The following is a 13,494-nucleotide window of genomic DNA, read 5'->3' on the forward strand; positions in this document are numbered from 1 at the left end:
AGCCTGCATCCTGTGTGCTTCTGTTTTTGTGAAGTTCAAGAATGGGCAAAACTAACGTATGGTAAGAGAAGTCGGGACAATGAGTCTGAAGCGAGATGGGTACCTCCGATGGAGATTGCCTGCGAGGGGGCTCAAAGGAGCCTTTGATGGAATGAGGAATGTTCTGTATCTTGATCTGGAGGATAGTTGCTGGTGTGTGTTTAATAATTACTAACATTGGGCCGGGTGCGGTGGCTCACGCCTGTAATCCCAACACTTTGGGAGGCCGAGGCAGGCAATCACAAGGTCAGGAGATCATGACCATCCTGGCTAACACAGTGAAGAAACCTCATCTCTACTAAAAAAAAAAAAAAAAAAATACAAAAAATACAAAAAATTAGCCAGGCGTGGTAGCCGGCACCTGTAGTCTCAGCTACTCGGGAGGCTGAGGCAGGAGAATGGCATGAACCTGGGAGGCAGAGCTTGCAGTGAGCCGAGATCAAGCCACTGCACTCCAGCCTGGGTGACAGAGAGAGACTCCATCTCAAATAATAATAATAATAATAATAATATTAACATTAGCCAGCTGTGGTGGCTCATGCCTGTAATTCCAGCACTTTGGGAGGCTGAGGTGGGAGGAGTTGACTAGCCTGGGCAGCAGAGTGAGACCCTGCTTCTACAATAAAATTAAAAATCCGCCAGGCATGGTGGCATGAGCCTGTAGTCCCAGCTACTCGGGAAGCTGAGGCAGGACGATTGCTTGAGCCTAGGAAATCAAGGTTGCAGTGAACCATGATCACACCACTGCACTCCAGCCTGGGCGAAAGAGAGAGAGAGAGAGACCGGGCAGAGTGGCCTGTAATCCCAGCACTCTGGGAGGCCGAGGTGGGTGGATCACGGGGTCAGGAGATCGAGACCATCCTGGTTAACACGGTGAAACCCCGTCTCTACAAAAAATACAAAAAATTAGCCTGGTGTGGTGGTGGGCGCCCGTAATCCCAGCTGCTCAGGAGGCTGAGGTGGGAGAAAGGCGCGAACCCGGGAGATGGAGTTTGCAGTGAGCTGAGATCGCACCACTGCACTCCAGCCTGGGCAACAGAGTGAGACTCCATCTCAAAAAAAAAAAAAAAAAAAGAGAGAAAGAGACAATATAAACATCGAATTGTACACTTAGAATTAGCATACTTCATATACTTTGTGTTTTACCTCAATTTTTAAAAATCAATGGATAAAAATACTCAAATTGTAAGATGCCCAGGGTTTGTCTGAGGTAAAGTCTCAAGGTCAATCAAAGTCTGCAGGTAATTTAGTAAAAGAAAATAAAATCCAAAATGTTCTCTCTCCATTAAACCAGGCTGAGTTTAGAGCACCCAGGAGATTCCTACAATTCAGAGAGAGGCCAGGTTTGGATTTGGAGTCAGACAGAGCTGGACGCCCTCTAGACTCTGCACTCCCAACCGTGCAACTCTGCAAAAGTCCCTTGCCCGTGCATGGAGGCTCAGTTTCCACTTCTTCAAAGAGGAAATAAGGCCAGGTGTGGTGGCTCATGCTTGTCATCCTAGTGCTTTGAGAGGCCAGGGTGGAAGGATCACTTATGTCTAGGAGTTCAAGACCAGCCTGGGCAACGTAGCAAGACCCTTTGTCTATAAAAAATATATTAAAATTATCCAGGTATGGTGACATGTGCTTGTAGCCCCAGCTACTTGGGAGGCTGAACCAGGAGAATTACTTGAGTCAAGGAGTTCAAGGCTGCAGTGAGCGATAATCACACTGCTGCACTCCATCCTGGATGACAGAACAAGACCCTGTCTCAAACAAAATAAACAAATGAAATGGAAATCATATCTTAGAATCCTCCCAGGGCTGTTGTGAGGACTACATGAGTTTATGTGTGTAAAGCACCCAGCACAGTGGCCAGCACACAGTGGTACTCAATAAACGGTGGTTTCCACTCACTACTGCCTCTTTCCCTCCAAGGCTTCGCCTAGGCTGTTCCACCTTCCGGAAACACCATTCCCCATTGCTGCCCAAGTTGATGCTCCATACTCTATAACAAGTTAATCAGGTATGACCTTGCCCTCAAAGGGCTCCCAGTCCACTGAAGGGGACAGGTGTGCAAAGAGATGACACGCAGAGCACATGCCATGGACTGGGAGACATTGGGCAGGGGTAAAGGACCTGACTGGAAGGATGAGAGGCTTCCTAGAAGGAGTTGGTTATGGAGCAAATCATAAAGGGTAAACAGAACGAGTGAGGCAAAGCAGGTGCCAGGAAGCAAGAGGGGTCTCCAAGTGGAAGGATAGGGGATTGGGGGAACCCAGTGCATTTGGGTGCTAAGAACTCTGCACAGGCTGGTGGTGCAGGCCTCTTCTGCAGAGCAAAGGGTCCTGAGGAGCCATGGTTTGTGGCTGGGAGCTGCCCTCTGATGGAGCTCCTGGTGACCTCCCTGGCAGAGGGGACTAGCACCTGGGCATCCTCCCTCTGGTTACAAGCACAATAGGGGGTCTCAGGCAGGCCTGGGCCCAACTCTGATTCATGGGGAGGTGCACCAACCCTCTCTTCCCCAGGGCCAGGTGGGCCTCCTGGTTCCTACAACCAACCTGCCCGAGGATTTTCACCTCTCTGCTTCCCGGACCAGGAGCTAACTCAGGGAGGAAAATGCTAAACACTGATTCAGTGCATCTCAAAAGGAACATCACGTGGGTGCCTGCACAGGTCGGTGAACCTCATGGACACTGCAGGGAGGGCAGGACAGGTGTCGGTCCACAGCCAGGAGCCGCCCTACCCATTGCTCAGCATCTCACCAATCCACTTCTTATCTCAGCATCGAGAGTCCATTGAAGTGGAGAGGCGAGAAAGTGTCCATTGAGCACATATTCTGTTGTACTGGGCGCTTTTTCCCCATGAGGCAGGCTGGGTCTCTCCAGCCGACAGAGGAGGAAATGGAGACTCAGAGAGGTGAAGTTACTTCCGCAAGGCTACCCATATGGGTAAGGGCCCCCAGTCCTTGGTGTCATCCAAGGGTGTTGCTCTACCCATCCCACAGGTGAAAAACTGAGGCTAAGAGAAGTTAAGTGACCCCCCCAAGAGAGCACGTGGACCAGACCTCAGAGCACACTGTCTTCAGCCACGATCTGCATCGTGATCTGAGATGACAGTGGGAAGAACGAAAGTACCAAATTTAAAGTCAGGCCAACCTGGATCCCAGTCCTGACTCCACCACTTAAAAGCTGTGTGCCTTTGGGCAAGCAGCTTCACCTCTCTGAGCCTGGCTACTTCTCCTGAAAAAAACAGATGTGATCATAATTCCTTATTTAAAGAACCACTGAGAGAATTAAGTAAAAGAAAGCTCCTGGCAGAGCCCCTGGCACGAGTGAGTAATTCCTCATCCTTCCATTTGAGCACCATTCCCCCACAGTTGACAACTGGGTCATAAAAAATAAATGTGCCTCGGGCCAAGGCCTGGAATGTGACAGCCAGAAGCAAACTGCTGGGTGGCAAGGATTATTATTATTATTATTATTATTATTATTATTATTACCACTGCTGCTGGGCACATTTTTAAAAAATTAGGCTAGGTTACAAAAAAGAAATTATAGAGAAGAAGAAAATAATATGAAAGCTTTATGATTTCAAATGTATCCTGGTGCTTGGCAGTTCTCAAGTAAGTTCCATTTACAAGCTGAAATGTGGCAGGCAGCGAGGGCGCAGTGTGAGGACTAAGAGGAGAAACTGGCAGTCACCGAGTACAGGCAGCCTCCGAGGACCTGGCCAGTGCCACGCTGGGGGTCTCCGCACTTTTACCCTGGGGTCCTTGCTTTGACTGGCCACTCATGTTTACCTTTGCATGAGGTGCTCAGTGTAGTCAGAATGCTGGCCTCCCTGAACCTGTCTAATTCACTGTCAGTCCAGCTCCAGCTCATGGTTGCCTCCTCCAGGCAGCCCTCCCTGATATGCCTCTCCTCCTCCCAGCTCGGCCTCAGCCTACATACACCTCCACTCAGGCACATCTCTCTCCAACTTGGAATGATCTGTTGATGTAGACATGGCAGCCCACCACCACCTCCCAAAAGTGAGTCACTTGATGGGTGAGACCCAGTTGAGTTATTTCTGTGTGCCAATACCTGGCATCTAATAAGATCAACAAATATCCATTGACAATGAGCTTCTAGCAACCATCCCCAAATAAGAGCCATTGATGGTGGAGTTAAGTGTGTTCACCCACTGAGCTGGGTCCACAGTACTACTCAGCCCAGATTTGAGGACCCCAGACTGCCCACAACGACTGAGGGATGGGACCCCCAGGCTTTCTAATTCCCTTCTCTGGGTCCTCTGAGATTCCCAGCAACTGCCCCAGCTCCCAGGATCCAAGGAGTGGGTTCAAAGGCAGACATGAGATCCCCAAAGACCTAGTGAAATGATACTGGGGAGAAAATAAAGTTTAATTAACCGATCTCAGATGACCACAGTAGCAAACGATTTGAAAATTGAAAAGATGTGATTTTAGTTAAGTGGTGGTGAGTTGGGCATGCTCGATCATTTATTCACTCAACACACATTTATTGAGCACTTGCTGTATGCCTGGCTGAGTGCTAGGCCTTGTCTATTCAGGAGGGATCAAGACAAGTGAGACTCCCACCCTCACGGAACTTAGGGCCGAGGGGAGACAAATGATAAATAAACAGTGTGATCAGAGATGGGAGATTGTTACCAAGGAGACAACAGGAAAGATAACTGGAGACATCTCCTTAGACAGAGGTTTGGGAGTCTGAGACGGTAATGCAAGCCGGACGCCCAAAGATATTTATCACCTTATCACTAAGAACCACAAAAAGGTTTAAAACCATGTAAATGGACAATATTAGGGAAACAGCAGTTCAGGGAACCATGTCTTCTAATGTTTGTGAAAGGTGTGTGTGTGTGTGTGTGTGTGTGTGTTTGTTTTGTTTTTGAGACGGAGTCTCATGCTGTCGCCCAGGCTGGAGTGCAGTGGCGCAATCTCGGCTCACTGAAACCTCTGCCTCCCGGGTTCAAGCGATTCTCCTGCCTCAGCCTCCTGAGTAGCTGAGATTACAGGCACCTGCCACCATGCCCGGCTAATTTTTGTATTTTTAGTAGAGACGGGGTTTCACCATAACGATCCGGCTGGTCTCGAACTCCTGACCTCAGGTGATCCGCCCGCCTTGGCCACCCAAAGTGCTGGGATTACAAGCGCGAGCCACCGTGCCCGGTCAGAAAGTTTTAATGATATACAGTGTGTTATGAATTATGTAAAATATTTGTAGGAAAAATACTGGAAGAACGTCTGCAGGTATAGGACCAGTGGGTTTCTCAGGGTGGTGAAGTGAATGGCGCTTGTTTTCTGGTTTGCTTGAGTGTGTGCGTGTATTCTGGTTTTTGGTTTTGCCTTTCTGTTTTTTCTGATTTCTCTATAGGAAGTATGTAGTAATTTCATTTTTTATTTTTTACTTTTTCCTTGGACAGAATCTCGCTCTGTCACTCAGGCTAGAGTGCAGTAGTGTGATCTCGGCTCACTGCAGCCTCTGCCTCCTGGGTTCCAGAGATTCTCCTGCCTCAGCCTCCCGAGTAGCTGGGATTACAGCACATGCCACTACACCCGGCTAATTTTTGTATTTTTAGTACAGGCAGGGTTTCACCATGTTGGCCAGGCTGGTCTCGAACTCCTGACCTCAGGTAATCTGCCCACCTCAGCCTCCCAAAGTGCTAGGATTACAGGCATGAGCCACTGTGCCCAGCCATAAATTAGTTGTTTTTTTTAAAAAAAAAAAAAAACAGGAGCAGGCCAAGCCCTCCCCTTGGGCCATTGAGGCTTTGCCCTCCCCAACTTGCCCAATGCTGCCATCTTTGATGATGAAGAAGGAGGAGGAGGAAGAGGAAGAGGAAGAAGGGGAAGAAGGAGAAGAAGGAGAAGAAGGAAGAGGAAAGAAGAAGAAAAAGAAAAAGAAAGAAGGAAGAAGAAGAAGAGCTGACATTGGACAGCCTTGGGGACTTAGCAGCTCCCATTATTGGGGGGCATATCCTGATCACCAGATTTCCTTAATGAAGCTGTACCTGGCCTACTCATCCCCAGTAACTGGCCCAGGCTTGTATCAAAGACCAACGAATTTTCAGACTTTATTTTTCTTCTGAAAGAACAGAGCAAACATTCTCCTGATACCTGCCAGGTAGCAGAGAGAGAACAAAGAAACACCCTACCAGTTCCTGCAAATCAATTGGTCTAAAAAATGCCCCTCAGAAATAAAGAGAAAAAAAAGCAAACCACTTCAAACGCTTCTTTGACACGAATTCACGCTGTGACCAATGGCTTTATGCAGACTGTTAACAAACAGGTCAGGTTGGGGAAAGCTCAGAGGGCCCCTGCTTGGGCCCTTTTCCTTCTCAAAAACAATAGGAAAATAAAAAACAACTCTTTTGCTGATTCAAATGGATATATTTGGCCAAAGCTCATTAAACGAATGAGAAAAATCAGTGCTGAGGTCATTTCTCATCTCTTGCCTTCAAGGTTGAGGTCTGGGCTCCTAATGACCCCAAATCATGGGGGAAAGGGTATGAAAAAAGAACAGACTGCAGAGTCCCCCGAATAAGAGGGTGCCCCCCAATATTCGGTTTAGCAAGAATGCCAGCCTTGTTGCATCTGTTAATTTCATTCTCATTCCAGCTTGTTTCATGTCTGAGTTTTGACAATGAAAGAAATGTCATTCTCATTCTCGTGGCCAGCTCTTGGTCACCTCTTCCAGGCAGCCTCTCTGATATGCCCTCAACTCTCCAGGCTTGCCCATATAATATTTGGGACATACTTATAAGGTGACAAGTAGATTAGCCCCCAGGGTTCAGACGGGGCAGACACATCACCTCGCCCAGTGCAGAAACAGACTCTGCAACAGTGGTTCTCCAAGCAGGGTCCCTGGACCAGCAGCATCAGCATTGCCTGGGAACTTGTGAGAAATGCACATTCTCAGGCCTCACCCAGAGCTACTGAATTAGAAACTCTGTGGACAATACTCAGCAATGTGTAAGAGAGTGTGTGTGTGTGTGTAAGCGCACACGCGTGCTTAGCAACTTTTTTTCTTTCTTTTTTTGAGATGGAGTCTCGCTCTGTCACCCAGGCTGGAGTGCAGTGGTGCAATCTCTGCTCACTGCAACCTCCACCTCCTGGGTTCAAGTAATTCTCCTGCCTCAGCCTCCTGAGTAGCTGGAAATATAGGCGTGTGCCACGATGCTCAGCTAATTTTTTGTATATATATATATATTTTTTTATTTTTTTTGAGACGGAGTCTCGCTGTCTCCCAGGCTGGAGTGCAGTGGCGCCATCTCAGCTCACTGCAAGCTCCATCTCCCGGGTTCACACCACTGTCCTGCCTCAGCCTCTGGAGTAGCTGGGACTACAGGCCCCTGTCACCATGCCCAGCTAATTTTTTGTATTTTCAGCAGGGACAGGGGTTTCACCTTGTTAGCCAGGATGGTCTCGATTTCCTGACCTCGTGATCTGCCCGCCTCAGCCTCCCAAAGTGCTGGGATTACAGGCGTGAGCCACTGCCCCCAGTCTAATTTTTTGTATTTTTAGCAGAGACAGGGTTTCTCTATGTTGGCCAGGCTGGTCTCGAACTCCTGACCTCAGGTGATCTGCCCGCCTCGGCCTCCCAAAATGCTGGGATTACAGGCATGAGCCACCGCACTGGCTGAATTTCTTTAATGACCAATGATGTTGAGCATATTTTCATGTGCGTGGTTGCCATCCATTTACGCTTTTTTTGTACATTCCATCTTTTGCCCATCTTTTTTATTGGGTTTTTCATTTATGAGTTTTGAGAATTACTTTGATATTCTAGATAAAAATCCTTTATCAGATAAGTGATTTGCAAATATTTCCTCCCAGTCAGTGGCTTGCTTTTCATAGTAATAGTGCCTTTCAGAGAGCAGATGATTTAGGCCAAGCTCTGTTCTAAGCATGTTATATACATCATTTCATTTCACCCTCACAACAACCCTATGAGGCAGATACTGCTACTATCCTTTTGATAAAGTTAATTTGTTCTCTTATGGACTGGGATTTTGATGTCTCATTTAAGAAATCTTTGCCCAGCTCAGGGTTACAGAGATTTTTCTCACTTTTCTTCTAGAAATTGTGTGGTTTGAAGTTTTACAATTAGATCTGTGATTTTTTTGTTAATTTTAGTATATTATGTGAAATATGGATGGATTTTTTTTTTTTTTTTGGCACCAGGATATCCAATTATTCTAGCACTATTTGTTTCCCAGACATGTATGTTTGAAAAGAGGCTTTGGAATGGAAGTTAGCTAATTCCCTCCATCTGGTGAACTCCTATTCATCCTTCAAAACCCAGGCCAAATGTTCCCTTGGCTAAGAAGTCTTCCCTGGCAAAGGCCAAGTAGCTCTATCAGTTATCCTGTGGTGCCTGCAACATTTCGTGCAACCTCTGACATATTCTTATCTCACATGATTGCATTAATTTCCAAGTCTGTGCCTCCTGCTAAAATAAAAATTCATGGATGAGGACCATACTCGTAGCACTTAGCAGAAGCATACACCTAACACAACACAGGCCCAGCATAGGTGGTGGTGAAGGTATTTGGGAGAGAAGGGAGAAAACAATGGTTAAAATAATTGAATAATAAAATATCAAACCAGTGAACCATTTGTTTTTTTAAACAATGAAATACCTAACTCTCGGCCCCACTCATAGACTATATTGATCACGAAACCATCTCTGAGTGCACCTACCCAAGTTAACCACCAGTAGTATTGACAAAGAGCACCCTATTGATTGATTTAGGCCAAGCCCTGTTCCAAGCACGTTATACATATCATTTCATTTCACCCTCACAACAACCCTATGAGGCAGATACTGCTACTATCATTATTGTACTGAAGAAGAGACAGACTTCCTGGGAGGTTAAAGTCCACGCCTGAGGTTCACCTACTTAATAAGTATCAGAGCTGGGGCTTGAACTAGACTGATTCCAGGGCCCTAATCCTACCTCTAAGGTATACTACGTCTGGTTTCCTTTATTTGTCCGAGTCTCCTTTACCCAACAAGCCCAGACCCTACAAAGACAGCCCCTGACTCTTCCACATGATCAACCCTTGCCAACTGTGAACCCCAGTACCAAAGGAGACAAGTTGCACGGCGACTCCTCATCACCCTCCCATCTGGCCCCAGGGACACGGACTCACATCCCACCCCTGAGGGACCTCCTCCTTACCTTGGACCACACGCCCATGCCAAAGGAGCTGCTATCTGCCATCTGGTGCAGGTTCAGCTCCGTCCTGGAAGCACAGAAGGAACCAGGAGTCAGTGGGCTGTTCACACCAGGCCTGGCAGGGCAGGTGGTCGTCACAGTGTGTGGGGCTCCATGCAACTACCCAGACACCCCAGGGTCTGTCCCTGGCCTTGGCCCCACTAACTCTGCCCTGGGACATCTTCGATCTCCCAAATATTCCTCACGCATAGCCCTCCCTTGGCCCTTCCTAAACGCCAGGAAATCCCAGGAGAAAGGGTTGTAGAGGAACATCAGGAGAGCAGGGACTAACTCCAGATCTTCTAATCAGCTGGGTGGCCTCACTCAAGGATAATATTGAAACAGTCAACACAAATGAGCCCTTGCGGCACGTTAAGTTCTAACATGACTCATGACAGCCCCACTCCATCGGTACAATTATTTCCATTTCACCATTGACAAAACAGAGGCACTGAGAGTGGGTACCTGCCCCAGACCTTCACAGCTAGCAAGCACGCAGCCCAAGCTGAGCTGAGGTCTGCTGGCCCTTCCAGCCCAGACTCCGCGCTATCCTGCCACGTGCGCCTCTCCCGGCCTCAGTCTGCACTTTATGAAGCAACACGATGTTTAAGGCTCCTTCCCATGTTCAACCTGCAGGCTCCTCGAGAGTGAGACCTGCAGATGGGCCACCCACTTTCGCAGGCTTGAGGAATGCAAGCCAAAGGCGGGGTGGGTACGGCTATGCCCCCTGCCCCTTTGAATCACACTCTCTACTCACAAAAGCACTGTAGAGCCCTGCCTAGGATCCCCAATCCCCATGTGGGCTCAAATTGGTTCCTGGAAAGGGTCGAGGGTTACTCATCAGTCTCCAGCCAGCTTGTCTGGTTCTGAGGCCTTCAGTGTCCTCTCCCTAGATTCTCTACAGACCCCACACCCCTCTCTGCCTCGTGACTTGGAAGGACTCTTACCAGCTAGGCTTCAAGTCCAACCCCAGTGCTGCTATGTGGCAGACAAGGTAATTCTCTTCTCTGCAACTCACGTTTCCTTATCTGTAAAATGGGCTCCCTACCTCTTCTTGCCTCCCAGGATTAAATGAGATATTGTACACTGCTGCGCTGGCACAGAGTAAGAGCTCTGTTTTCCTGACACTCTCTTCCATTCACTGGAAATTCAATCTGACAAATAATTAAGAAGCATCTACCTGGTGCCAAGCCCTGTGCGAGGTACTGGGAAGGCAGAAAGAAGGACAACAGGGCCCCTGATTCAAAGATCTCCCAGTCTATCTGGTGAGGAAGGGAGACCTGCACTGGCAGGTTTTTGAACCAGAAGCATACACCAGGCACCAAAATGGTAGAAAGGAGAAACCGAGGAGCAAGAATCAGACACTGCTCCTCTTAAAAAGGGATTTGGAGTAGGGTTTTGAAGGATGACTAGGAGTTTGCCACATGAGTGCATGGGAGAAAGGACATTTGGGCAAGTGGGAACCTGATTTTGACCTTTGGAAGCTTCCATGTCGGTGAGGGACCAAGTTGGCAGCGGCAGAGGTAGAGAAAGGGAAGTAACTGGGGGATTAACAAGGAACCTTCAGAATGACAATGACTCCCTGAGGGGGCTGAGTTGCTCCAAGCACTTTACTCCCTTGGGGTCCCTGAAACTCATCTAGGCAGCCCTTTCCTCTCAGACGCAGCTTTGGCCCAGTTCCTAAGGATGCCAAACTCAATAAGGATGCCTCCAGCATGCAGGGCCCCCGGCCTGGGCCTGGCTGGGAGTGGAGGTCGGGCATCCTCTGCTAGCCACAGTTGAGCCTCATCCTGCCTGGGTCCACCCCAGCGTAAGCCTCCAAATCCCCCTCTCCAGCAGGCAATGCTTCTATCCCCAGAATCAAGCCCCACCCATGGGGTGCAGAAGAGAGAGCCCCAGTGTGGGGATCTAGGGCTGGAACGGGGTGATGTGTGTGTCCTTCAGTGTTCCGAGAGGTGAGAAAATGGAGGTCCCAAGAGGTGAGGCCATGGGGCTGAAAGTGGGGCTCAAACTCCTATGTTCAGGGCCCACCTACCTATTCCTTCCCGCATTACACCGTTACTATGCACCACACATGGCACCTGCTGCCTTGACATGTGATCTCATTTAAATGCCTACGGGGTTGGCACTAGTAGGAACCCATTTTACAGAAGGAGAAATCAAGGCTCAGAGAAGCCCATGTGGGGCAAAGCCAGGATCAAACCCATGTCCCTCTGAATCCAAAGTCATTCCTTTGGATGACCTGGTCAGGGCCTGGTCAGGGCCTGTCAGGGGTATCAAGGCAGATCAAATCCTCCAAAAACAAAAAAAACACACAAAGCATTTGCTATGCCCGGGCACTATTTTAAGAAGTATTGTTGGCTGGGCGTGGTGGCTCACGTCTGTAATCCCAGCACTTTGGGAGGCCGAGGTGGGTGGATCACGAGGTCAGGAGATTGAGACCATCCTGGCTAACAAGGTGAAACCCCATCTCTACTAAAAATACAAAAAATTAGCTGGGCGTGGTGGCGGGCGCCTGTAGTCCCACCTACTCAGGGGGCTGAGGCAGGAGAATGGCGTGAACCCGGGAGGCAGAGCTTGCAGTGAGCCGAGATCGCACCACTGCACTCCAGCCTGGGTGACAGAGTGAGACTCCGTCTCAACAAAAAACAAACCAAAAAAAGTATTGTCTACCTGTTCATATTTTAACTCTCACCACAACACTGTGATATAGTCACATCTATTTTTGTAGATAAGGAAACTCAGGCTCAGAAAGGTGAAGTCATTAGCTCAAGGTCACACAGCCAACAAGTGGAAAAGCCAACATACAAATCCACACAGCCTTGTCCTCGAGTTGGTGGTCCTTGTCACTCTGCTATACAACCCTACTCCAAGTTCTCCTACAGATTCCCAAGACCTTCTAGAAGTTTCCCTGCTGCTCAGTTACTATCACTCTGAAAAGTGGGAGTTCCTTCTCTTCTCTGCCTTCTCTCTGCAGGTTACAGCTGTCCCTCCAGCCTTAGCCAGGACACACAGGACAGGTTGAGGCTGCCCTTCAGATGGGGAGGGAAGGGTGGGGAACAAACAGTGATGAGGTTAGAGCACAGTAACCACAAATTATCACCCTTCATGTGGGAAAACCCATTTTCTCTCTCTCTGGAGCTTCACGAGGACCGTGCCCATCCATCCAACAGAGGAGGAAACCAAGGCTCTGGGAGAGGAAGCCACATAAGCCACATGCCTAACGATGCCCTGTAGATTTGAGGAAGGGCAGAGATGGCTTTTTAGGCCACCTCCTCCAGGAAGCCCTCCAAGATGAGACTTGCCTGACTACCCAGCTCACTGCGCCACTCAGCAGCAGGTCTGTCCCGAGGAACCTCATGTAGGCATACCCTACTATACACCCAAAACTCCCACAAAAGTTTAGAAACTTCTGGAAGATGTGGGGGTCTGCTGTCCCTCTCCCTCTTCCCACACCGCCGCCAGAACCGGTATTGACATGCCACTATCACAGCAGACAGCCTTGACTCCCAGCATTTATAAAGAGCTGAATGTGAATTATCTCAGTTCTATAAGGTCTAAGAAAGGTGTTGTTTCCACATTACAAAGAAAGAAACCGAGGCTCAGGGTGGATGACATGTGACCAAAGTCACCCAGCCCTTGAGCTGTGTGTACCCAGGCAGCTGGAATCAGAGACCATGTTCCTAATCCCTGGGTCCCATGGCCTCTCAGTACTGGGCAGAAGCTAAGGCTGGGCCCCCAAAGAACAGGTGCTCTTTGTTGCACTGCCCTCGGCTGTCTCTACCTGCCCCAAGTGCTCACCTGAGATCCAAGTCCAATCCAGCCAGCATCTGGGAGAAAATCTGGAAGTTACTTTCCCCTTCCGGCTGCCGCGCCACACGGCTCTTCTCCAAAAGCATTGTCTGCAGGGAGAGAAGAGGGGCACCCAGTCAGCGCTTTGCATACATCTGCACATGCCTGATGCCCAGCTACCCAGGGTGCCCCACTCTGATCCACTCCTTTTTTTTTTTTTTTTTTTTTTTCAAGATGGAATCTCGCTCTGTTGCCCAGGCTGGTGTACAGTGGTGTGATCTCGGCTCACTGAAAGCTCTGCCTCCTGGGTTCATGCCATTCTCCTGCCTCAGCCTCCCAAGTACCTGGGACCACAGGTGCCCGCCACCACGCCCGGCTAATTTTTTTGTATTTTTAGTAGAGATGGGGTTTCACCGTGTTAGCCAGGATGGTCTCCATCTC

The 13,494-nt window shown here is 48.8% G+C and overlaps 1 protein-coding gene across 3 annotated transcripts in view; it reads right to left on the reverse strand.

The window, feature by feature from the left end:
• Window positions 1-13,494, reverse strand: part of MYO18B (myosin XVIIIB) — a 297,367-nt gene that overhangs the window by 243,418 nt on the left and 40,455 nt on the right. For all 3 annotated transcript variants that reach the window (XM_031656039.1, XM_031656040.1, XM_031656038.1), the window contains exons 10-11: window positions 13,063-13,163; window positions 9,226-9,289 (exon numbers count right to left, since the gene is read on the reverse strand). In XM_031656039.1, the coding sequence (XP_031511899.1) occupies window positions 9,226-9,289; window positions 13,063-13,163 (165 nt within the window). The remainder of the gene's footprint in view (window positions 1-9,225; window positions 9,290-13,062; window positions 13,164-13,494) is intronic.

Source organism: Papio anubis, chromosome 16 (genome assembly GCF_008728515.1).
Source record: "Papio anubis isolate 15944 chromosome 16, Panubis1.0, whole genome shotgun sequence".
In the NCBI taxonomy this organism is placed as follows: domain Eukaryota; kingdom Metazoa; phylum Chordata; class Mammalia; order Primates; family Cercopithecidae; genus Papio; species Papio anubis.